The sequence below is a fragment of the Aquarana catesbeiana genome, linkage group LG02 (genome assembly GCF_042186555.1).
Source record: "Aquarana catesbeiana isolate 2022-GZ linkage group LG02, ASM4218655v1, whole genome shotgun sequence".
NCBI classification, from domain to species: Eukaryota; Metazoa; Chordata; class Amphibia; order Anura; family Ranidae; genus Aquarana; species Aquarana catesbeiana.
Genome location: NC_133325.1, coordinates 639,105,602 through 639,132,530, shown reverse-complemented (window position 1 = coordinate 639,132,530; position 26,929 = coordinate 639,105,602). Strand labels below are relative to the sequence as shown.

The 26,929-nt window shown below is 44.7% G+C and overlaps 1 protein-coding gene across 2 annotated transcripts in view; it reads left to right on the top strand.

Moving 5' to 3' along the window:
- Positions 1 to 23,076, top strand: part of POLA1 (DNA polymerase alpha 1, catalytic subunit) — a 717,861-nt gene extending 694,785 nt beyond the window's left edge. Inside the window, exon 37 of one of the 2 annotated variants that reach the window (XM_073616430.1) lies at positions 22,658 to 23,076. In XM_073616430.1, the coding sequence (XP_073472531.1) occupies positions 22,658 to 22,800 (143 nt within the window). In that variant the 3' untranslated portion in view covers positions 22,801 to 23,076. The remainder of the gene's footprint in view (positions 1 to 22,657) is intronic. The other variant, XM_073616431.1, reaches the window with a different exon arrangement.
- The last annotated feature ends 3,853 nt before the right edge of the window (positions 23,077 to 26,929 follow it).

The following is a 26,929-nucleotide window of genomic DNA, read 5'->3' as shown; positions in this document are numbered from 1 at the left end:
ATTTCCTTTCACTTCCTGTCCCATCGCCAAAACAGGAGGTGAGAGAAAATCCCTCTACAGTGAGAGTCCCTGGTTGTCATCAGGGTCACCAGTGCTAGTGTCCCAATTGGAAATTTTAAAAATATACCTTTAGTTGGGCCACCCAGTTTTCAGGTGTATGGCACCATTAAGGTATAACTAAAGTCCAGTTAAAACAGCGTTGAGCTTATTCATCTTCTATAAGGAATACTCAGAACTCAGGGGCCGCTAGTATAATTCCATGTTGTCTCCTACAGAGCCTATCTCTGATTTTCCTGGTGCTGCAGCTGCTTCTGCACAGTTAACTGAGGATGTAGAGAAATGTGCCCTATCCTTATTTGAGGAGCAGGTACAGGAGGAGTCTGTCTCCAGACAACTCCAAAACTTTAGGTTACCATATTGGTCCTTAACATATTCTGCACTTCTCTAGACTTGGCGCTACCTGTGTCAGCTATGCCTAAAGTTACCAGCCAGGGTTCTACAGCCTACTAAGACTTTTCTAGTGCATTCCCTTTTGCAGTCTGTTTTTAAATGATTGGCCTAAGCCAAATAAACTCTTTGCTCCTCCCAATCCCTTTAACCTGCGATATGCTAGCAAGGGAGAGTGCCTAAAAGAGTTCACCAAACCCTTTCCTTTCTTAACCAGACTCTGACCATCCCTGTAGAAAACATGTCAGTGCTTAACCACTTCCCGCCCGGCCTATAGCAGAATGACTGCCGGGCGGTGGTTCAGTTATCCTGACTGGGCGTCATATGACGTCCTTCGGGATAATAGCCGCCGCGCTCCCCTGGGGACACGCATCGCAGCGATCGGTGGTGCTGTGTGTCAGTCTGACACACCACTACACCGATCTCGATAAAGAGCCTCTTTACCACGTGATCAGCCATGTCCAATCACGGCTGATTACGATGTAAACAGGAAGAGCCGTTGATTGGCTTTTCCTCACTCGCGTCTGACATACGCGAGTAGAGGAAAGCCGATCGGCGGCTCTCCTGACAGGAGGGGGGTCTGCGCTGATTGTTTATCAGCGCAGCCCCCCTTAGATGCCCACACTAGACCAGCAGGGAAGCCACCAGGGAAGCCCCCAGCATGTGGATGGCCAGGTACATCCCCCATGGCCATCCACATGTAAAAAAAATGCCCAAAATATGCCAATCAGTGCCCACAAATGGGCACTGACTGGCACCTCTGTGGCACATTACAAAACGGATGCCCAGCAATGCCACCCATTAGTGTCCATCAGTAGTGCCCATCTGTGCCACCCATAAGTACCAATCAGTGCCGCATACCAGTGCTGCCTATCGGTGCCGCCTTATCAGTGCCTGTCAGTGCAGCCATACCAGTGCCCGTCAGTGCAGCCATATCTGTGCCCGTCATTGAAGAAAACGTACTTTATTTACAAAAAATTGCAACAGAAACAAAGAAAAACTTTTTTTTTTTTTTTTTTTCAAAATTTTCAGTCTTTTTTTATTTGTTGCGCAAAAAAAAAAAATCACAGAGGTGATCAAATACCACCACAATAAAGCTCTATTTGTGGGAACAAAATGATAAAAAATTTGTTTGGGTACAGTGTAGCATGACCACGCAATTGTCATTCAAATTACGACCGCGCTGAAAATTGGCTTGGGCAGGAAGGTGTGAAGTGTTTAAAGACCCTCTGGATAAAAGGCTGGATGCTTTTTCCAAGGCCTCATTATCCCTTGCAAACCCTGTCCTGCAACTTGCCATTGTTATGTCCATCTGCTGAACCCTGCTTGGTCAATGGATATGTCTTGGGATCCTGGCTCTATCCTGATGGCTCATTCTGTACAACAACTGTAACGCGTGCCTGTGGCCTTACTGTGCGGTTTTGAGCGGCTAGCAGAGATTTTTTTGCCAAATATCCAGAATGGGTACCCTGTCCATACACGTGTGGAGGACCCTTAAAGTGTTAACCAAAAACAAAATACAGATCCTGTTCCCTTAAAGCAGATTAAACAGCACAGTGCTTGTGCTGTGTAATCTGCCCCCCTCAATACTGTAAAAACCTGGCTGATCCTGCCACTTCCTGTGCCTCCCTCTCTGCGCTGACGAACATAATCAGGACTGCTGAGCCCTGACCTCCATGGTCAGCATATGTCTCTCCATCATCAGCAGCGGTCCTCTCTGCTCTCCTCTTTCCCCCTCACCCCCTCCTGCCTGCCTGTCAGCTCTGTGTCTCTCTCTGCTCTCCCACCCCTGCCGCTATTAGTAGAAATAAACTTTTACAAATGTTCACTGCCAGCCCCTCTATTATAGGCAGGCATAGCACACTGTATAAGTATTTTATAAAAATGAGGCATGTAAATACAGTTTTAGAGTGATCTTCAGGCTGGTCACGTGACTCACAGCTGGTCTCAAGGGCTACTGCGGAAGGGGCTGAGCGGCCATGTGACCTCCCCAGCTGACATCAGAGGGAGATCTTGGCCCTCCTGCAGAAGCCATGTATCAGAGGTGTACAAGCGGCCACAAGTCATGTGACCGGCCAGAAAATTGCCCTAAAAAGGTATCTACATGGCTCGTTTTTATAAAAGACTTATACAGTGTGTTGTGCCTGCCTATAATAGAGGGGCTGGCACAGCTTCGCACATTTGGGTTAAACACTTTAACCACTTCCCGCCTGTCCTATAGCAAAATGACAGCTGGGCGATGGTTCCATTATCCTGACTGGACATCATATGACGTCTTGCAGGCTAACAGCCAGAGCGTGGTAATCGGCAGTGCAGCGTGTCAGTCTGACACACCGCAGCACCGATCTCGCTAAAGAATCTCTGACGGAGACTCTTTACCACGTAATCAGCTGTGTCCAATCACAGCTGATCACGGTGTAAACAGGAAGAGCCGTGTATCTGCTTTTCCTCACTCGTGTCTGACAGACGCAAGTAGAGGAGAGCTGATCATGCTGCTCTCCTGATGGGGGGGCTTCGCTGATTATCAGCGCAGCTCCCCGAGGATGCCCACCCAGGACGTCTCCAAGGATGACCACCAGGTATGCCACCCATGGCCACCAGGGATGTCAATCTGTGCCCAAAAAATATGCCAATCGGTGCCCGTCAGTAATGCCTGCCAGTGCCTCCTTTACAGTGATCCCCATTGGTGTCAATGTTTCACCCATCAGTGCAGTCCATCAGTGCCACCTATGAGTGCCCATCACTGCCACCCATGAGTGCCCATCATTGGTGCCGCCTCATCAGTGAAGGAGAAAACTTACTTATTTACAAAATTTTATGACAAACGAAGAAAAACAATTTTTTGTCTTTTTTTTTATTTGTTTAGCAAAAATTAAAAACCCTAGAGGTGATCAAATACGACCAAAAGAAAGCTCTATTTGTGGGAACAAAATGATTAAAACATTTAGTTTGGGTACAGTGTTGCATGACTGTGTGCAATTGTCATTTAAAAAGTGAAAGCCCTGAAAGCTGAAAATTGGCTTGGGCAGGAAGGGGGGGAAGTGCCTGGTATTAAAGTGGTTAAAGAATATGTAAAGCAGATCTTTCATATTCCTGATATGTACCTGCTCCATGTACTTGAACGCAGTCTACTCTCCAATGATCAGACTTGTCCTGACACATCCCCCTGTACAGCCTTTCAGTGGGAAGATTAGTGTGTTGCTGTTCTCCTCCCCCACCCCAGGGAATGTGATCATTTGTAAAAAAAGGGGCAGGGGGAGTATTTATAATATATGGTGTGTTGTGTTTTTTTTTTATATAAGCATACTTACCCTAAAATGAAGCCGTTGAGCGGTGCACTGTCACCATTAACGGGGCTTCCATTTTCACCCGGTTTTCCTTCCGGGTTCACAGGCTCCGGCCAGGGCTGTGTTTTGGCCTAGGCCGACAAGGCCTAGGGCGGCACTTTGCGGGGGGCGGCTTTTTTTGCATGAGAGAAAGTCCCCCCACCCGATTCCCGGCTCCCGCGGCCTCCCCCCGCACACATGCAGCCCACGGCGGCCGCCTTGCTGTAGCGAGCGGCGCTGCTGTGTATGGGCATGCTTGGCAGAGGGTGGAGGGGCGTGTGTATGGGCGTGCTTAGCAGAGCTCACGCCCCTCCACCCTCTGACAAGCACGCCCATACACAGCAGCGCCGCTCGCTACAGCAAGGCGGCCGCCGTGGGCTGCATGTGTGCGGGGGGAGGCCGCGGGAGCCGGGAATCAGAAAGACGGGTGGGGGGACTTCCTCTCATGCGGGGGGGCGGCATGTGACTCATGCCCCCATAAGCGGCCGATGACTGGCGGAGGTGGAGCCTTATGCTCCGCCTACCCTCCTCCACACTGCTTGACCCTTCTCCTCGGCACTGGGGCATGGTCTGGCAGTGACGTCAGGAAGAGAGAGAGAGGCACAAGGGAACCCCAAAGAACAGCAGGTAAAGTTATTGAATAAATCAATTGATGGGCACAGTGACAGCGTTTGGGGCACAATGGCTGCGTTTTAAAGGCACAGTGGCTGCAATTGATGGGCACAGTGACTGCAATTGATGGGCACAGTGACAGCGTTTGGTGGGGCACAATGGCTGCATTTGATGGCACAGTGGCTGCAAATGATGGGCACAGTGGTTGCATTTGGGCACAGTGGCTGCATTTGGTGGGCACAGTGGCTGCGTTTGGTGGGCACAGTGGCTGCAAATGATGGGCACAGTGGCTGCATTTGGTGGGCACAGTGGCTGCGTTTAGTGGGCACAGTGGCTGCATTTGATGGGGCACAGTGGCTGCGTTTGGTGGGCACAGTAGCTGCATTTGATGGCACAGTGGCTGCAAATGATGGGCACAGTGGCTGCATTTGGTGGGCACAGTGGCTGCGTTTGGTGGGCACAGTGGCTGCGTTTGATGGGCACAGTGGCTGCGTTTGATGGCACAGTGGCTGCATTTGGTGGGCACAGTGGCTGCATTTGGTGGGCACAGTGGCTGCGTTTAGTGGGCACAGTGGCTGCATTTGATGGGGCACAGTGGCTGCGTTTGGTGGGCACAGTAGCTGCATTTGATGGGCACAGTGGCTGCGTTTGGTGGGCACAGTGGCTGCATTTAATGGGGCACAGTGGCTGCGTTTGGTGGGCACAGTAGCTGCGTTTGGTGGCACAGTGGCTGCAATTGATGGGCACAGTGGCTGCGTTTGGCGGGCACAGTGGCTGCGTTTGGCGGGCACAGTGGCTGCGTTTGGTGGGCACAGTGGCTGCGTTTGGTGGCACAGTGTCTGCGTTTGGTGGGCACAGTGTCTGCGTTTGGTGGGCACAGTGTCTGCGTTTGGTGGGCACAGTGTCTGCGTTTGGTGGGCACAGTGTCTGCGTTTGGTGGGCACAGTGTCTGCGTTTGGTGGGCACAGTGTCTGCGTTTGGTGGGCACAGTGGCTGCGTTTGGTGGGGCACAGTGGCTGCAATTGATGGGCACAGTGGTTGCGTTTGGTGGGAATAGTGGCTGCGTTTGATGGAACAGTGGCTGCATTTGATGGGGCACAGTGAGGCTGCAATTGATGTCTTTTTTTTTTTGAATTTCTTAGTTTGTTTGCACCCCCCAAAAATTTTGAGCACCAGCCGCCACTGGCATGTGCAAAGTGCTCCATGCATGCTAAAATCAATGCAAACCCTTTAAACAGTCCACATTTAGTTGCAGTCTCCAGGGAGTGGGGAAGGGTACCTGTCAAAAACAGGTACCTGTTCCCCCCTCCCCCCCTGAAAGGTGCCAAATGAGCCTAAAAAGAGGAAGGGGTGTGGTTTACAGATGATAGGGTGGGTCTTAAACAGGAAGGGGTGTGGCCTCGGCAGCAAGGGGTAGGTCATATTTAAATTAGGGGGGTGCATGAGTTTAGTCAGGCCTAGGGCAGCACAAAACCTAAATACACCACTGGCTCCGGCTGTATGAATGGCCGTGCTGTGATGTCACTCCTGTGTATGCATGCGGGAGTCATTGCTACTGTACAAAACTCTGAAGTGACGGTCACCGGCTGCATCCCATGTGATTATCACCTAAACAGTGCAAGTTTAGGAGATATTCACTATACCTGCAGGTAAGCCTTATTTTTAAAGTATTTATGCAGTTCAGCTCTAGAGCAATTTTTTTATTTTTCGCATACAGGTAAAAATCTTCATTTTTGGCAATAAAATTAATAAAACCCCCAGAACATTATATATTTTCTGAAAGCAGAGGCCCTGTAGAATAAAAAGGTAATAGTTGCAATTTGTTTCACATGATATTTTCGCAACTGTTTATTAAATGCTATTTTTCAGTAAAAAATATAATAAAATGAACACCGTACAATACCCATTTTTGGTTAAAATATAAAAGATGAGATTGCATCATGTAAATAGATACATAACATTTCATGTCTTATAATTGCGTGCGCCCGCAATATCGCCAAAAACGGTGCCCAAAAATCCTCAAAGGTGAAGCTTTAAAAGCCTTTACAGTTCAAAGTTAGCTAGTAGCTCTAGCTCTTGTGCTAGAAATAATTGTTCTCGCTCTGATGTTTGGCAATATATGTCACATGTGTGGTGCGATTGCGGTTTACATGCGTGTGCGCACCCTGGGCTTACGTTTGCGCAGGTGTGCAGGGGTTTTCGGCATTTTTTTTTAAATTATTTAAAAAAAAATATATATATATATATATATATATATATATATATATATAATTTTTTTTTTTTTTTTTTTTTATTTGCTATCACAAGGGAGACAAATCGAGGAAAGCTGGAAGCCGCACACCGGTGTAATGATGAATGCTTTATTTAAAAAGCTGAATCATGAAGAAACAGCAGAAGCGTACAAAAGAAGCTGATGCGTTTCACACTACGATGAGTGCTTATTCACTGAATAAGCACTCATCGTGTGAAACGCGTCAGCTGCTTTTGTACGCTTCTGCTGTTATGTTTCGTGTTTCTTCATGATTCAGCTTTTTAAATAAAGCATTCATCATTATACCGGTGTGCAGCTTCCAGCTTTCCTCGATTTGTCTGCCTCATCTTGCATCAGCCAGCACCTGGGACTCTTCCCTCTTGAAGGACAATACTATACTGGCTTTCATCTCCCCTGGTCTGCGCCTACCTAACGGGGGGGGGCCCTCTCTGTTTAGCTTGCATTTCTGGATTTATGCTATCACAAGGGGCTAATAAACCCCTATGCGATAGCATTAGGCAGGTGACAGGTACTCTTTATGGATACATTAGGAGTCTAATAGACCCCAATGTCTCCCCTTCCCCTTACACAATTTAACCAAGTACAGATCAGCTGCTGCAGCCATCAGCCTGTGATTAAGGGTTCACTCTTTGGACAAAGTATGTCCAAAGAGCTCAATTGGTTAAAATGGGTTTTTTTTGTTTTGTATTTCTACATATACAAATGTTTTGGGTTTCATTTCGATTTTAAAAAGGGGTTGTTTTACAAGGTGGTGGTTTACATACATTTTAAAGCGGTAAACCTTATTATAGTCTTGCTTGTAGGTACATGTTAAAAAATTGAATTTACTACCATTTTAAGTTGAATTATTGGTCTGTGAAACATCAGTGCAAGACATGCCTCTTGCATATGCCCTTTGATGGGAAGCACCTCTTTGGCTAATCCCTAAACAACTTTATAAAGGAGGTCACTGTGGGGGAAGTACCTTTTTTACCCCAGAAAAAGGTTAACCTCAATCTGGAAAGCACTCTATTTAGGAGAATAAGAAAAGTTCTTTTTGTTTCTCCCAAGCCTCTGACGTGAAGCCTGGAGGTCATTTCTGCTGGCAGTCTTGGACCCTCAAGTCCACAAAGTCTGTGAACCCTTCTTGCAATAACGGGTGGCCCAACATGTCAAAGTGAGGGGGATGTCTGTTGATATTTTATGGTCATCTGGACTTGGGATGTTCCAGACATCTGGGTCCAGAAGGTTATATCCAGAGGCTAAAAATTTGAAATTGCCTCCACCCTGCTTTATGTTGTCCAACTTGCCGGAATCCCCACAAAGATTGATGGACCTCCATGATGCTCAGGCACAGTGCCTCTCCCGAGGGGTCATAGCCACTCCCAGAAAAGGAAAGGTTCCAGGGGATTTATTGCTCACAAAGCCAAAGAAAACATACTGGGTTTCAAGGCGCTCAACACCTTTCTGAATAAAATCTGCCAGTTCAGTTATGCTTTCCTCCATCTGGAAAACTTTCTGACCTACGTAGACATCAAGGATACCTACTTGTATGCCCCCCCCAATCCTTCTGGTACATCAGCGCTCCCTGCATTTTGCAATAGACGTGCAGCATTGTTAGATTGGTGCCCTCACCCCCCCCCCTTTTGGTCTGTCACCTCAGGATTTTTCCCAGGTAACTAGCCCCAATTCTTGTTCCGCGTTACTCTCAGGACATCCCTATAATGGGATATCTGGATAACTTTTTTTTGTTTTTTAGAGAACAGTCAGGGCAGGCTCGCTTAGCCAATGTCTTGTGGAAATCCTTCCTCCCACTGGTTTGAAAGGTCCCTGCCAGTCTGGGGAGGAATCCTCAATGCTCTCGGTGCTCAGGGGTATTCTGGTCTTCAGAGTGATTCAGCTCTCTTCAATGCTGGACTCCTTGACTGTGAAGTCATCTGATCAGGCAGTCAGACAATGCCACGGCAGTAGCTTACATCAGCCATCAGTGATGAGCCAGAGTGGGATGTGCTTAAACAATTCTGATCCATGGAGGCCCCACCTCGCAACTTACAGGACTTAAAGAGTCTGCTACTGATGGCTTTGTGCCAGGTGTCACCGCATAGCTTTAGAGGTCTAGTGGAGTCAATGCCTTGATGGCTTTTAGTGGGGAATAATTGTTATGGTTGATTGGTGTATACACACAAATACCTGGAGTTGGACTTTAACTTATACACCCCTGGTGCACAATACATGTCCACTGGCACTTTGTGTGCATCCCCTAGGCCCAGTGTTCTAGGCTGGTGCCACCAGCACTGACACCTGTAGTACTGTTGAGGCGTATTCTCTGTCTGACTGTGCACTCTTTCTCCCTTCATTCAGCTAGTACTTGTATATTAGGACAAGCACCAACTACCAAGGAGGGTGTTTGGGGGACAGCAGAGGGCTGAGTTAACAGTGCTTCCATTGACCACAATCCATGGGTGTAAGGGGGTTAACCGCACCATTACAGACCGCCAATGCAAGGTGGGGGTTAACACCAATATATGGGGTGGGGTGTGTGTAACAAGACTTGCACTGACATCCACTAGAGGGGGGAGAGGTTACTTGCACTGACACCAGCTACTAACATCAATGCTGGGGGTTAATAATGTGTCCACAAACACCAGTGAGAGGATTGTTGCTGCTACTACTGAAACCTGTGCTTGACGGTTCTTTATTATTATGGTCCCAGAAACTGATGCTGGGGGTGGTTGTTGCAGCTACTGACACCAATGATGCTGCTTTATTTTATTTCAATCCATTTAAAAAAAGGCAACAAAACAAATGTTTGGTGTTAAAGCTCATTGATTTTGAACTTGACGCAGTGTACCTCAACACATGAAAATGGACTGCAATTTTCTGGCCCTCAGCATTCTGGGAGCGTTGAGGGCCACAATTGCAACCCTCTATATATTTCAAGTTGAATGACACTGCTATACACCATACTTAATTATTTAGAATGAAAATGCTTCTTAAATAGCTAAGTTTCAGTACGTTTACTTACTGCTACAGTCATGAAGATAATGCTTTGAGATTTGTACTGTATATATTTGCATGAGCTATATAGTGCATAAGCCCTCTGTAGATTGGTAAATTGGTTGTTCTCAACTGTAAAGGGTCACAGGACAGTTTGAAATCTGTCTGCTATGGAGAGTAGCTTTTCAACAATATTTGTCAATATACCTGGAAAGCTTTGTGTTCTGAAAGACTGTGTTTTATTTTTAGTTAACCAAAAAGACTTCTTGCAAATGGTACTGATGTTTGAGCATCTGCTTTCTTTTTCATGGCACAGAATCAGGCTAATATTCATTACCTACTGGGTTATACTCTATCTCCATGTGAATGGACACTGGTAGACCAAAGGTCTTTGGACAGGAAGTGATCCCCTATATAACCCCTTCCACACAGGAAGCCCTTCAGTTTTTTTTTTTACCCGTGTCTGCAAGGGTCTCCCATCTGAGGTGTTTTAGTACTACACCCAAGTATTCTTTTTGTGGCAGGTAAATGTCTTCAAAAAAGAGGAGTGGGACTAACACCATAGGAAAGGGCACACCAATGTCGTCAGTTCCTGATGAACCTAGTCGTATCCCTAGTGTTGTATCCCCTGAAAGACCAGAGGCTTCCAGACAATCTGAGCCGCTGCGCCTATCTGGTTTTGTGCCTACAGTCAACGCTGCTGCTTCATCCTAAATCACTAAGGGTGAACTGTCCTCGGCCCTAGCCGGGTTAGAGCACAGGATTGCTGGCATGATTGCCTCTATCCCGCAGAAAGCGTGACAGATCCCCCTCACCAGAGCCTCCTAGTCTGGAGCAGGAATGGGTTAAGGATGGGGAAGAGCTTAAAGCTCAGGATTCTGGAGGGCCCGGCAGATGAGTCTGCTTCCAAGCAATCTGGACAAGAAGATATCCAGTTGATGTCTGCCTTTCAGTCGCAGAGGCTTTTGATCCTGACTCTGACCGCAATGGCTCGTTCTGCCTTTAAGTTGCCTCTTGCAGAGGTGACTGAGACCCCCTGGTCCTCTTTGGGATCCCTGAGGCCTCTTCAGGCCGCACAGGCTTTTCCCCTACACCCCCTGTTGGAACAGGCAGTGTATGCTGATTGGGAACATCCTGACAGAATTTTTGTTCCTCCTAAGAGGTTTTCCCTTTTATATCCCATGGATGAAAAGTTTGTTAAAAAATGGAGCTTGCCAGCAGTAGATGCAGCAGTCTCTTCCTTAAACAAGAACTTAACTTATCCGATAGATAACACACAGGGCTTGAAAGACCCTGTTGACAAGAAATTGGAGTCATTATCAAAGACTTCCTTTTTCTTTGGCCAGTTCAGCTATTCAGCCAGCTGTTGCAGCAATTGGTATCTGCAAGTCCATAAAGGATTGGGTCAAACGGCCTGATAGGCCTAACCAGGAGGTTGATCTGCCTGAAAGTAAGACATTTCTTTTGTGTTTTGCTATTGACGTCTTAAAGGATTCAATACAGCAGTTTTCTCGTTTTGGCTTTCTCGTCTGTACATATGCGCAGACTCTTATGGCTTAAGAACTGGTCAGCTGAGCTTCCTTGGAAAAAGTTATTTTCATGGGGAACATTTTTTTGGTGATTATTTGGACAAATATATCCAAAGGATCTCCGGAGGGAAGAGTTCTCTACTTCCTGTGAAGAAAAGTACCAGACGTCCTCGATTAATTCCTCAGGGACTGCTTCCTCCAATGTCTCAGCGTCAAGGCAGTTCTGCCGCCAACAGGGCGCTGGTGCAAGCTGCAGAACCAGAAGAAGCCCTGGGTCCAAGCTTCTTCTAAACCCAGCTCTAAGCCCTGCTTTTGAGAGTACTCCATCGAGTGGGGGGGAAGGCTGCTGCGCTTTGCGGACATTTGATGATCAATAATTCAGGACGAGTGGGTCACCTAAATTATATCTCGCGGTTACAAGCTAGGGTTGCGGGGGTTTCCCCCTCAGAAGTTTAAGGTCCAACAATCCCTTGGATCCTCCAAAAAGAAATGTATTGCTTCAGGCATTACTCAAACCTGTTTACGTTTCAGAAACCAAAGTGGGATAAAAGGCCCATTTTGAACCTAAGATACCTAAATAAGTATCTAATGATACAGTCCTTTCGGCTAGAGTCTGTCCACTCAATAGTAGCCTCACTCCAGAGGAGAGACTTTCTAGCCTACATCGATATAAAAGACGTGTATTTACACATGCCTATCTTTCAGCCTCATCAGAGGTTCCTACGTTTTGCAGTAGAGGAACGTCATTTTCAGTTTGTGGCTCTACCCTTTGGGCTGGCTACAGCTCCCTTGTTTTCACAAAGGTCCTAGCACCAGTACTGGGTCTTTTAAGGGCCCAAGGGATCCTAGTGCTTGGGTATCTGGACAACCTCCTTACTCAAAAATAATTTATGACAAGGTCTAGAACAGAGCATAATATGCACAGTGTGGTGTTTGAAAAGCTTGGGCTGGATCATAAATACCGAAAAGTCAGCCTTGAAACCAGCTCAAAGTCTAAAGTATTGTAGTCTGATCCTAGATACGGTTAAAGCAAGAATATTCTTGCCACCCCGTAAGGATCTGTGCCCTGAAGGTTCAGGTGCATCGGATAAGGGGCACCAGACTACCTTCCATTTGACTCTGTATGAGTCTTCTAGGGAGGATGGTATCCTCCTTCGAGGCAGTGCCCTATGCCCAGTTCCATTCCAGGCCTTTACAGCAAGACATCTTGTTGGCCTGGACCAGAAGAGGAAAAGCCCTGGATTATCCAATGTGCTTATTTCCTAGGGGGACGCTTAAGCCTAAACTGGTGGTTGCAGGATCAGAACCTGCGAAAAGGAAAATCCTTTCTCCCGGTAACTTGGAGAGTACTGGGAAGGACTCTACTGCCGCCATTTGTTTTTAGTAAAAAGCGCTGTTTTTAATCTGCTAAATGTAAGTTTTCTAGCTTAACCACTTGACCGCCTCACGCCGATGTACGGCGGCACGGACAGGCAAAATCACGTACAGGGTACGTGATTTGCCTTCCGCGGGTGGGGGGTCCGATCGGACCCCCCCCCGCCGCCCGAGGCGGTCCCGTTCTGTCCCCCGGCGATCAGAGACGAGGGGGAGGCCATCCGTTCATGGCCCCCCCCCTCGCGATCGCCGCCGGCCAATGGGAACAGCAGCAAAGGAAGTGATGTAATCTCCCCTCGGGTCGGTAGTTTCCGTTCCGGCCCGAGGAGAGACGACATGTGAGTAAGTGCACCAACACACACACACACACAGTAGAACATGCCAGGCACACATTACACCCCGATCGCCCCCCGATCCCCCCCCAATCACCCCCCCCCTGTCACAAACTGACACCAGCAGTTTTTTTTTTTTTTTTTTTTTTCTGATTACTGCTGTGTCAGTTTGTGACAGTTACTGTGTTAGCACAGTTACTGTTACCCCCCTTTAGGTCTAGGGTACCCCCCTAACCCCCCCTAATAAAGTTTTAACCCCTTGATCACCCCCTGTCACCAGTGTCGCTAAGCGATCATTTTTCTGATCGCTGTATTAGTGTCTCTGGTGACGCTAGTTAGTGAGGTAAATATTTAGGTTCGCCGTCAGCGTTTTATAGCGTCAGGGACCCCCATATACTACCTAATAAATGTTTTAACCCCTTGATTGCCCCCTAGTTAACCCTTTCACCACTGATCACTGTATAACCGTTACGGGTGACGCTGGTTAGTTTGTTTTTTTTTTTATAGTGTCAGGGCACCCGCCGTTTATTACCGAATAAAGGTTTAGCCCCCCGATCGCCCGGCGGTGATATGCGTCGCCCCAGGCAGCGTCAGATTAGCGCCAGTACCGCTAACACCCACGCACACAGCATGCGCCTCCCTTAGTGGTATAGTATCTGATCGGATCAATATCTGATCCGATCAGATCTATACTAGCGTCCCCAGCAGTTTAGGGTTCCCAAAAACGCAGTGTTAGCGGGATCAGCCCAGATACCTGCTAGCACCTGCGTTTTGCCCCTCCGCCCAGCCCACCCAAGTGCAGTATCGATCGATCACTGTCACTTACAAGGCACTAAACGCATAACTGCAGCGTTCGCAGAGTCAGGCCTGATCCCTGCGATTGCTAACAGTTTTTTTGGTAGCATTTTGGTGAACTGGCAAGCACCAGCCCCAGGCAGCGTCAGGTTAGCGCCAGTACCGCTAACACCCACGCACGCACCGTACACCTCCCTTAGTGGTATAGTATCTGAACGGATCAATATCTGATCCGATCAGATCTATACTAGCGTCCCCAGCAGTTTAGGGTTCCCAAAAATGCAGTGTTAGTGGGATCAGCCCGGATACCTGCTAGCACCTGTGTTTTGCCCCTCCGCCCGGCCCAGCCCAGCGCACCCAAGTGCAGTATCGATCGATCACTGTCACTTACAGAACACTAAACGCATAACTGCAGCATTCGCAGAGTCAGGCCTGATCCCTGCGATCGCTAACAGTTTTTTTTGTAGCGTTTTGGTGAACTGGCAAGCACCAGCCCCAGGCAGCGTCAGGTTAGCGCCAGTACTGCTAACACCCACGCACGCACCGTACACCTCCCTTAGTGGTATAGTATCTGAACAGATCAATATCTGATCTGATCAGATCTATACTAGCGTCACCAGCAGTTTAGGGTTCCCAAAAACGCAGTGTTAGCGGGATCAGCCCAGATACCTGCTAGCACCTGCGTTTTGCCCCTCCGCCCGGCCCAGCCCACCCAAGTGCAGTATCGATTGATCACTGTCACTTACAAAACACTAAACGCATAACTGCAGCGTTCGCAGAGTCAGGCCTGATCCCTGCGATCGCTAACAGTTTTTTGGTAGCGTTTTGGGGAACTGGCAAGCGCCAGCGGCCTAGTACACCCCGGTTGTAGTCAAACCAGCACTGCAGTAAGACTTGGTGACGTGGCGAGTCCCATAAGTGCAGTTCAAGCTGGTGAGGTGGCAAGCACAAGTAGTGTCCCGCTGCCACCAAGAAGACAAACACAGGCCCGTCGTGCCCATAATGCCCTTCCTGCTGCATTCGCCAATCCTAATTGGGAACCCACCGCTTCTGCAGCGCCCATACTTCCCCCATTCACATCCCCAACCAAATGCAGTCGGCTGCATGAGAGGCATTTTCTTTATGTCCTCCCGAGTACCCCTACCCAACGAACCCCCCCAAAAAAGATGTTGTGTCTGCAGCAAGCGCGGATATAGGCGTGACACCCTCTATTATTGTCCCTCCTGTCCTGACAATCCTGGTCTTTGCATTGGTGAATGTTTTGAACGCTACCATTCACTAGTTGAGTATTAGCGTAGAGTACAGCACTGCACAGACTAGGCACACTTTCACAGGGTCTCCCAAGATGCCATCGCATTTTGAGAGACCCGAACCTGGAACCGGTTACCGTTATAAAAGTTAGTTACAAAAAAAGTGTAAAAAAAAAAAAAAAATATGAAATAAAAAAAAAATAGTTGTCGTTTTATTGTTCTCTCTCTCTCTATTCTCTCTCTCTATTGTTCTGCTCTTTTTTACTGTATTCTATTCTGCAATGTTTTATTGTTATTGTTATTGTTATTATGTTTTATCATGTTTGTTTTTCAGGTGTGTAATTATTTATACTTTACTGTTTACTGTGCTTTATTGTTAACCATTTTTTTGTCTTCAGGTACGCCATTCACGACTTTGAGTGGTTATACCAGAATGATGCTTGCAGGTTTAGGTATCATCTTGGTATCATTCTTTTCAGCCAGCGGTCGACTTTCATGTAAAAGCAATCCTAGCGGCTAATTAGCCTCTAGACTGCCTTTACAAGCCGTGGGAGGGAATGCCCCCCCCACCCCCACCGTCTTCCGTGTTTTTCTCTGGCTCTCCTGTCTCAACAGGGAACCTGAGAATGCAGCCGGTGATTCAGCCAGCTGACCATAGAGCTGATCAGAGACCAGAGTGGCTCCAAACATCTCTATGGCCTAAGAAACCGGAAGCTACGAGTATTTCATGACTTAGATTTCGCCGGATGTTAATAGCGCCATTGGGAAATTGGGGAAGCATTTTATCACACCGATCTTGGTGTGGTCAGATGCTTTGAGGGCAGAGGAGAGATCTAGGGTCTAATAGACCACAATTTTTTCAAAAAAGAGTACCTGTCACTACCTATTGCTATCATAGGGGATATTTACATTCCCCGAGATAACAATAAAAATGATTAAAAAAAAAATATGAAAGGAACAGTTTAAAAGTAAGATTAAAAAAGCAAAAAAATAATAAAGAAAAAAAAAAAGCACCCCTGTCGCCCCCTGCTCTCGCGCTAAGGCGAACGCAAGCGGCGGTCTGGCGTCATATGTAAACAGCAATTGCACCATGCATGTGAGGTATCACAGCGAAGGCCAGATCGAGTGCAGTAATTTTTCCAGTAGACCTCCTCTGTAAATCTAAAGTGGTAACCTGTAAAGGCTTTTGAAGGCTTTTAAACATGTATTTATTTTGTTGCCACTGCACGTTTGTGCGCAATTTTAAAGCATGTCATGTTTGGTATCCATGTACTCGGCCTAAGATCATCTTTTTTATTTCATCAAACATTTGGGCAATATAGTGTGTTTTAGTGCATTAAAATTTAAAAAAGTGTGTTTTTTCCCCAAAAAATGCGTTTGAAAAATCGCTGCGCAATTACTGTGTGAAAAAAAAAAATGAAACACCCACCATTTTAATCTGTAGGGCATTTGCTTTAAAAAAATATATAATGTTTGGGGGTTCAAAGTAATTTTTTTGCAAAAAAAAAAAAAACTTTTTCATGTAAACAATAAGTGTCAGAAAGGGCTTTGTCTTCAAGTGGTTAGAAGAGTGGGTGATGTGTGACATAAGCTTCTAAATGTTGTGCATAAAATGCCAGGACAGTTCAAAACCCCCCCAAATGACCCCATTTTGGAAAGTAGACACCCCAAGCTATTTGCTGAGAGGCATGTCGAGTCCATGGAATATTTTATATTGCGACACAAGTTGCGGGAAAGAGACAAATTTTTTTTTTTTTTTTTTTTTTTTTTTTTGCACAAAATTGTCACTAAATGATATATTGCTCAAACATGCCATGGGAATATGTGAAATTACACCCCAAAATACATTCTGCTGCTTCTCCTGAGTACGGGGATACCACATGTGTGAGACTTTTTGGGAGCCTAGCCGCGTACGGGACCCCGAAAACCAAGCACCGCCTTCAGGCTTTCTAAGGGCGTGAATTTTTGATTTCACTCTTCACTGCCTATCACAGTTTCGGAGGCCATGGAATGCCCAGGTGGCACAAAACCCCCCCAAATGACCCCATTTTGGAAAGTAGACACCCCAAGCTATTTGCTGAGAGGTATAGTGAGTATTTTGCAGACCTCACTTTTTGTCACAAAGTTTTGAAAATTGAAAAAAGAAAAAAAAAAATGTTTTTTCTTGTCTTTCTTCATTTTCAAAAACAAATGAGAGCTGCAAAATACTCACCATGCCTCTCAGCAAATAGCTTGGGGTGTCTACTTTCCAAAATGGGGTCATTTGGGGGGGGTTTATGCCACCTGGGCATTCCATGGCCTCCGAAACTGTGATAGGCAGTAAAGAGTGAAATCAAAAATTTTCACCCTTAGAAATCCTGAAGGCAGTGATTGGTTTTCGGGGTCCCGTACGCGGCTAGGCTCCCAAAAAGTCCCACACATGTGGTATCCCCGTACTCAGGAGAAGCAGCTAAATGTATTTTGGGGTGCAATTCCACATATGTCCATGGCCTGTGTGAGCAATATATCATTTAGTGACAACTTTATGAAAAAAAAAAAAAAAGTGTCACTTTCCCGCAACTTGTGTCAAAATATAAAATATTCCATGGACTCAATATGCCTCTCAGCAAATAGCTTGGGGTGTCTACTTTCCAAAATGGGGTCATTTTGGGGGGTTTTGTGCCACCTGGGCATTCCATGGCCTCCGAAACTGTGATAGGCAGTGAAGAGTGAAAGCAAAAATCTACACCCTTAGAAATCCTGAAGGCGGTGATTGGTTTTCGGGGCCCCGTACACGGCTAGGCTCCCTAAAAGTCCCACACATGTGGTATCCCCATACTCAGGAGAAGCAGCTGAATGTATTTTGGGGTGCAATTCCACATAGGCCCATGGCCTGTGTGAGCAATATATCATTTAGTGACAACTTTTTGTAAATATTTTTTTTTTTTTTTTTGTCATTTTTCAATCACTTGGGACAAAAAAAATAAATATTCAATGGGTTCAACATGCCTCTCAGCAATTTCCTTGGGGTGTCTACTTTCCAAAATGGGGTCATTTGTGGGGGTTTTGTACTGCCCTGCCATTTTAGCACCTCAAGAAATGACATAGGCAGTCATAAACTAAAAGCTGTGTAAATTCCAGAAAATGTACCCTAGTTTGTAGACGCTATAACTTTTGCGCAAACCAATAAATATACGCTTATTGACATTTTTTTTACCAAAGACATGTGGCCGAATACATTTTGGCCTAAATGTATGACTAAAATTTAGTTTATTGGATTTTTTTTATAACAAAAAGTAGAAAATATCATTTTTTTTCAAAATTTTCGGTCTTTTTCCGTTTATAGCGCAAAAAATAAAAACCGCAGAGGTGATCAAATACCATCAAAAGAAAGCTCTATTTGTGGGAAGAAAAGGACGCAAATTTCGTTTGGGTACAGCATTGCATGACCGCGCAATTAGCAGTTAAAGCGACGCAGTGCCAAATTGGAAAAAGACCTCTGGTCCTTAGGCAGCATAATGGTCCGGGGCTCAAGTGGTTAATTAAATTTTATTGTATATCCAAACGGTATTACGCTATGTGGTCCTTTTTGTTCTCCCCACTCTAAATCCATCTACTGCACCCACTTACATCTGTTTACCACTTCTCATGTGATACATCAATACAGCCACCCACCATCCTGAGGATAGCCATGCGTCCCTGTTGGAGCCATCTAAGGATTCCAGTACCCAGTCCCATTGGCTGTTTACACAACACAAGCCCGTTTCACCCACAAAGCATACTCTCATGTGGGTTCAAACGTTCTGGTAAGCCGCCTAGTTTTTGGTGGTGGTACGTTTTACTTCAATCATACACCCTACTCACCGTTGTGATATTCACATGAAGTCTTTGGACTCATTTCATATGGAAATTTGAACTATATCTTGACTCACTTTTTACTGGAACTTTTCTTGATAGTCATCACCAGTCACAGTATTTTTGATAATTTTATTTTTCATTATTGATCATTGGGTTTCAGTACCCTTGTGTCTGATATTTGTGTTTATTCACGTTTTATATAGCGCTACACCATCTGTATCTAACTTGGAGAGTACTGACTACAGATGCCAGTCTGTCAGCCTGGGGAGCGACTCTAGAAGGGCTCACAGCTCAGGGGAAATGGTCAGGGACAGAACAGATCCTGCCCATCAATGTCCTGGAATTACAGGCAGTATGTCTGGCCCTATGGTCCTGGACGGTGGAGCTTCAGGACTGCCCTATCAGGCTTCAGTTTGACAATGCCACTGCAGTGGCCTATATAAACCACCAAGGCGGTACCAGGAGTTGTTCAGCTCTGAAGGAGGTAAACCACATACTAGCCTGGGCAGAGGGGCATGTACCGATTTATATCAGATGTCCCAGTATGTAATGAGTATTAGCCTGACTCTGTGTCCCATGATGCACTCAAAGAAAAGGATTTCACTGGTAAGTATGACGGAAAAATCCTTTTTATTTTTGGCCGTCATTTCAGTTTGTTTTGCATGCATGTGCGCTCCTGTGCACAATACATTCCTAGGGAAAATTTAATTAGTTTATGCTCATATGCACGGATTTGCATGTACCGGCTCAAAGTACTGACAAGGTTGTGTTTTTTTTTTTTTTTTTTTTTTTTTTTTTTTAACTCTAGAATACACAGCGCTTGTTTACGCTCCTGTGTACAGGCACATTGTAAATAATGGGCTGCATTCTATACCAGTAAAAAAAGCTGTACTGTGCTTTTTCAAGCTGCAGTGTGCAAGAGGCCTAAAAATGATCACTTTGATACTTTTTGCCTACTCTTGATCTGTACCTATTCCTGGTTAACCTGATAGATCACTTTATTGTTTACTACAAATTTGATGAATCAGATGTTATAGGTATCTAGCGTAACTATCTTTCCACTCTTGTAATGACACACCGCTCTTTTTTTTAATGTGTACTAATCTTTCTCCAGTGCACTTGCTTAAGTCATTTACTGTACACATACTGCATACAGTTGGTCTTTTCTTAACCATGCTTCTAATAAAAAAAAATCTAGAACGTTTATATTTTTTTTTGTCTAATTGGTGAATGAAGTGTTTCCCAAGTGATGATAGTCATAGACGATTTTAAGATTTGATTTGTCAGATCGTCCAAATATACCTGGAGCTTGTGTAGTTTGAGAGTCTGCTTGATTTGATGGATTTGATTACTTTACTAGGTCCATATGCTGAAACAGAATATGAATGTAAGTGGCCAGCCAAAGACTTTAGTTACCTTGCAAGTTGACCTTGCAAGTAATTTTGGAAGCTTTATATCTGCTTTCATCTTAAAAAGAAAAAAGAACAAAAAACGCGCAATAATCAATAACCTCTAATCAAAAATTCTGGTGGATCTGTCAAATCCTCAGTGCCAGGAGAAAAACTTTTGCAATCAATTTGTAGCCCAGATTCAATCACTAAGTTACAGGAGAATGAATTAAATGGCGAGTGAAGCATTGCTGAGAACCATTTCATTCCATGCAAACATGCTTTCAATCAAAACATTGTGGAAAGCTTCCAAAATCCCCCAAAATTGCTGTGTTTTTTCGCAGTGGTGAATCAGCCCATGGCAACACCTTACCAACAATAGAATTACCAAAAAATACTGCTCCTGCCCTTTTAATGGACGTGCTCTCACCCGCTGGCTGCACTGTATAATAACCAGAGACGGGGAGAGCTGCAATGTCATGACACCTCACTCAATGCCACAAGTGCATTTTAATCAAGAAATCACCATGTATTTTATATCTATGTGTGTGTATATATATATATATATATATATATATATATATATATATATATATATATATATATATATATATATATATATCTCTCTCCAGTACAACTACCTTAAATCCAGTGTTAATTTACATACACAGACAATTCTAATTTCAAACTGCCTATCATTTAATAGCCAGATTGTGTTGTAAATTAGGTGCCAGAAAGCTAACGTAGGCCTTAGTGTATGTATGTTCTGATGTTGAGACTTCAGGAACCAACCTGTGGTTGAAAGAAAGAAAATTGTAAAATGTATGGCTTGCTTTAGCATAGATATGCTTTCCTTAAACTGAACTTGCAGCCAAGCTATTGAATTTAAAGTGTTTGCATGTGTGAAAACCAACCAGGATGAGCTTTTACCCCTTCCTGCCTCCCTTTAAATATTTCGAAGCACCGGGTGGGGGGGCGAGAAGGATCAACAATCATGTGATCACTCTCACCCTGTAGTCCAGACCAAGAGCTGGCAGCAGAAGGCTCGGTCTTTGTGCTGTGAGTGCGCTGTCAGCACTTACCCATATGCTTTGCTGGGTGGCCAATTGTTTGTGGGCATTAAAGCCCACCCTTTTGCCGCCACATATGCGTCAGGGGGTTATGAAGGGGTAACACTGAAGTTTAGGTATAGCTTTTTTGCATAGTTACATTGGTCCAGCTTAGATCAGTGTAAATATGCATGTGCCATACTAGTTTTACTGGTGTCAGTACAGAAATCTGTGCTTGCAAGAAAGGTACCATGGTATGTGTAGTCCATGGAAATTGACAATAGATAGAGAAGAAGCTGGAAAGCAGGCAGGTTTTTCTAGAAAAGGGTGACCTCAAGCATTGTCATGAAAAATAAAGGCCAGCAGACAGGCCATACTCACAACACGAAAGGAGATTTTTCATATCCACCTATATTCGATTGTCAAAAATAACTTGTTTATATTGCTATTACAATGTTTATGTTCTAATGTGAAAGTGAATATTGTGACTACAGATGAGGAAATATTTGTGAATAGCCTTGCCACAGTTTAGCTTAAGGCCCCTTTAACACTATCTGCCCGCTAGGATCCACCTGTCTGTTTTTCAGGCGGATCCAAGCGGGCCACTCATTGACTTCTATGGGCAGGCGGATGTTCACAGGGGTGTGTCCGCTGACACCCGCCTGTCATTCGATCCAACAAGATCCGCTCAGAACCGACTGATGGCGATAGGCCGTCCAGCGGAACAGATGGGATCTGATGACAATGGGCAGGCTGTCCATTTTCATCCAATCTCCCCATAGAAAACAGCAGGGCTCTGACAGGTTCGTCCCTGCACAGTGAGCAGAGGCGGACCTGGCATCCGCCTGCTCAGCGGGGATTAGCTGAGCTATCCCCCACTGTGCTAGCGGAGTCCGTCCAGCCAGCAAATCTGCCCTGTATGAAAGGGGCCTTTAAAGTGGCTTTAAAGGCTGAAGATTTTTTATCTTCATGCATTCTATGCATGAAAGTTAAAAATCTTCTTTGTGCAGCAGCCCCCCTAATACTTACCTGAGCCCCCTCTCAATCCAGCGAGATACAATACCGCCTCGGCTCTCTGGACTCACTCATTGGCTGAGCAAGCAGCAGAAGCCATTGGCTCCTGTGCTGTCAATCACAGCCAGTGAACCAATGAGGGGGCGGGGCCAAGACGTGGCTCTGCGTGTGAATGGACTCGCAGAGCAGCTGCACTTGGCAGTGGGAACGGACCTGAAGTGCCAGTAGGGGACACGAGAAGAAAATCCAGGCTGCTCTGCTCTGTAAAAAAACACTGCGTAGAGCAGGTATGACATGTTTTGTTTTTAAAACCAGCCTTTCATACTACTTTAAGGTTTACTTTCTAAACTCTTGTATCGTTATGCTACATTATGAAGTTGCATTCATTTTTTTTATGCATTTCAATTAAAACCAACTGTGATCCTAAATAATGTGTTTGCTTTATATTGCTAACAGGGCACCTGAAAAAGAAGCACTTTCAAGAAGCAGAAACTGCATACAAGAAGTTAAAGCACACTGTTGACCAATCTCTCTCACATAGCGCTTACTCAGAAGTGAATCTCAGCAAGCTATTTCAGACCCTTGCCGCTATCAAGTAGAGCTGTATCTTACAAATTGGCTTCTTCTTTTAAGATGGACACATTTTTCATGGCTTTTTTTTTTTTTTTTTTTTTTTTTCAGCAAGCGGTTCCATTTCTTATGTGCTTAGCTTGAGAAATCTTTTCTTCCCCATCCAGCTATGGTGTTCAGTCTAAAACTTATGTTTGTAATTCTGCAATTGTAACAATTTAAATGTCGCCGTTTTAGAACTATAAATATGTCTGTCACAGCACATTCTATTTCTTTTGTAAGGAGTTGTCCATTGAGACCTGAGAGATAAAAGGACCGCTAGTTTAATTGAATAATTCCCAGTGAGAGGGGCTGCAGTGTAAGTGATCCTCGACTTTTCTGTTCAGTATTTAGTGGAGGTGCTTTCAGCAAACAAGGTTACATGAGGTCTCAGTAGGAGCACTAATGTTTTGCCTTTTCACAGTTTATCAGCTTCTCATCACAAACATGCTAATTAATAAAATGTTTAAACTCCAGCTATTCCTGGCATTTAATGTGTAAAATATAGAAGTATAGCCTTGACTTTAGGAGAATATTGTATTAAAGTGGATTTCCAGCTGGTAGAGTTTTATCAGGAACATTTACCTTTCTATACTTATGTCTAGATTTTTTTTTTTTTCTTTTTATATTTGTGTATTTCCATTATCTGTTTTTTTTTTTTTTTTTTTTCAAACATTCAAATATTAATGGTATTTTATCCTTCAAATTTTTTTTTCTTTGAGATTATTAAATGTGAACTGAATAAAGATGTTTTTTGAAATACCAGGTTTCATTTACAATTGATATTGACATTTTTGGAACTGAGTTGATTCATCCGTGTGACCGCAGTACATGTAAACAAAATGATGATTTTGCAATTTTAGGCAGACTGCTAAAAACTAAAGTTGAAATCCCTGTTTACTGTCTACCTGTGCATTTGTAGTTTTGGTTAGCCATTGTTATGGTAGACACATTTTGTGCAAATCAGTAATATGGCTTTACTGCTTCCTGGGTCAGCATGCTGCTCAATTTTTTTATTTTCATTTTTAACAGAAGAAACGTTTATTAAACTATTGCAGCAGTACACATGTGAATCACAGTAGCAATACCAAAAGAATCACAAGCTCCGAACATAAACAAGTAATATAGACAAGGAAAGTTGCATAACACACATAGTCAAGTACAGGTAATCCAGAAAAAAAAACTACTATAGTTCCGAGATATTATCCAGCATGTGTTCATGCTGTCCTCCCAACCACTAGGCATTAAGGAGAGGGAGGGTTGCAGGAGTGGGAAGTTGGGACAGGGGTAGGGAAAGAGGGAGGATGGGAATAAGATGCAGAAATCAGAGCATAAACAAAATAGAGTTGGGTCCAGCCACTACACATCTCCCTGAGGGGTGACATAGAGTATGGTCATCATAGCATGAGGTGCCGAGCTTCCACCCAACAAGCCTATATTTTATTGAATTTCTTGGGACAATTGTGTCCCAGGTAGGTCAAAATATATTGTAGGGGTAAGGTAGCATTAATCATAGATTTCCATGTAGAGATCGTTGGAGGGGCTCTGGTGTCTTCCACTTGGAGAATAGTTTTCCTGGCATAATAAGTAGCATCAAAAATAATTTGGTGTACATTGTTTGGTTATCCAGGTTAGTAGGTAGGCTATCCATTATTGGTGACTCCACTAAGCCCATCAAGAGTCTTGAATCAGCGGACAGGACCAAACCATATGGATGAAATTCCCTACCTTTTGCACAGGTATCATCCTTAGTACGGTAGATGCCGAAGGTGATGGATGTTTCTCTGCATCTTTTCTGATAATCTCTTGGGATTTTTTTTCTGCATTCTGGGCTTTTTTTACACCCCTATCTGGGATGGGCCTATAGAGATAGGTCACTATGGCCAGCAGTCAAGAAATGACTTACCTGGACCGGGTAAACAAGAGAGATCAGCCGGTAATGTCTGCCATTCTGTGTTATATTCTGCAGGCACTGATCTTCTATGTACAGTGTACCCAGTGATTTCCCAGGAAAGGTGCTCTATAGTATTTACGTTGATCTTCCTGGAGGGGAGTTACGTCTCTTAAGGCCCTGCATGACATACCCACCATGTTAGATGAAGTTTGGGCCTACTAGGCCCTGTAGTTTGGACTTAGTAAGTGCTTCTGTGTTGAGTTGTGGCAGCCCCCCCCCTTCTTTATCTGTGAATCCCTGCTCTTAGCTGGTATCGCCACTGTTTAAGATGAAATATAATTTTCCTTTGTGTCACGGGAGGAATTTTCTGCAGAGATGAGTTCTCACTAGTCTAGAAACACCTAGTGTGCAAGCGTGGGCCCTCTCCTTCCCCCTTTTCCCCTTTTTTTGAAAGATGAGGCCCTGGCGGAAGAAGTGGAAGCCATTGAGGATCAGGAATCCTTTATAGATGAGTTCTCTTCAAAATAATCTCCAGGTCCAAAGTTGTCTCAAACACACTAGGTAGTGTTCCTGGCAGATTTGTCACACTAATCATATGTTGCTGCTACCTGCTATCTTCTGCTAAATTCCCTGGTTGTGGATCCTAGCGGCTGCGAAAAAAATTCCCAGGTCCTTTCCAACACACCCTCCAGTGAAGGAAGTGATATATGCCGCTTTGGAATCACCTGGAATAGACGTAGTCCACCAAATTAGTTTGCTTAGGAGTAAGAATTCAACAAAATATGAGATTAGTTGTTGGCCTGGCTATTAGTTGTTGGCCTGGCTATTTCCTATTTTCCTATTTGAAAAGACCCCTGACAGTCCTGGTAGACGATGTCCAAGTCTTTAAAGATGCCATATATTAGAGGTTGGAAGCCCTTTTAAGGTGTCATGCTCTCTGTTGGGAGCAGCTCTGTTGCCTGCAGTGGCTGGTGTAAGAGTAAGCAAAGCAATTAAGGTTTGGGTGAAACAGATTCCTAGTTTCAGAGAATCTGATCTGGACAGTCCTATCCTTTGGCAGAAACATTTTCCAAAAGCCCTGAGCTTTTCAGTAGATGCTTTGGAGGATTCCTTAAGAAGGTTTTCAAAAATAGGCATAAGAACGGGAATTTACCCCCAAAAGTAAAGGGGCTTTCAAAGCAGCAAACAGCAATACAGATGTTGTGTGGTTTAAAAGGTAGCTTTATTATACATGGGACATCGGAGTAAAAACATGAACTGTGTACATAAAGTTATAAAAAAAGCACAGAAGCATACACAAAGCTATACATAAATCGTGTACTACAAAAGCACTTGGATAGTCCTGAAGCGTTTCGACCCCATCCAGTCTTCTTCAGAGGAAATGCATGCGCTGTAGGAGAATTTCGTATACATGAAAAAATAATACCAATATGGTTGTGTATAATTATATCAGCTGAGCACAGTTATATGTAATAAAGATTTTTAAACATAATTACCCAAGGTATGGTATGCATATAGCTGTGTCTCCTAAGCTTACGCTTTTCAGAGCAGCCTCCACTATCCGGTCCCAACACCAGGACCCCCTGGTCAGCCAGCACCCCTGGGGGGGGGAGCTTAAGCAACAACTGCGCGACTTACGATGACTTACATCTAGGAAGAACCCCCGCACACAGTAAGGTGCATGTGGATCAGCAGCACCTGCGATCTGAACACCAAGCAGCAACATCAGTGGAAGCATGTAGAGGAAATAGTGTCATTAATTTCTTTAAAGTTGTATAAATCAAATGATAGAAGTGTTAATGATGTTATAGAATTTATCTACAGGCTGTTGGGCCTAAATTGTGCCAAAGTAGAAAATCTTTATAAATTTTAATCAAGATTTATAAAACAAGTATATGAGCACTGTAAACCAGGAGGAAGATGAAAGAGTAAAATGAAAAAGTAAAGAAAAAGACCAGTTTGGGAAAGAGGACGGTGGAAAGGAAAAGCAAAGGGGGGGCGCGGGATGGAAATAGAAGGAAGACGGGGGGGAGGGGAAAAAGGGGGAAGGGGAAACTACAGGAGGGGGAAAGTATGGGGAGGGGGGAGGAACAAGGGGGAAAGGGAAGAAGCGAAGCAATGAAAGGAAAAGAGGGGAAGGTTCTGCCTAAGACAAAAGGAGGGAAAAAGGAAAGAAGGCAAATAGGGGGGAGAGAGCTCGAGAGGGAAGAAAGAAATGGACTTAG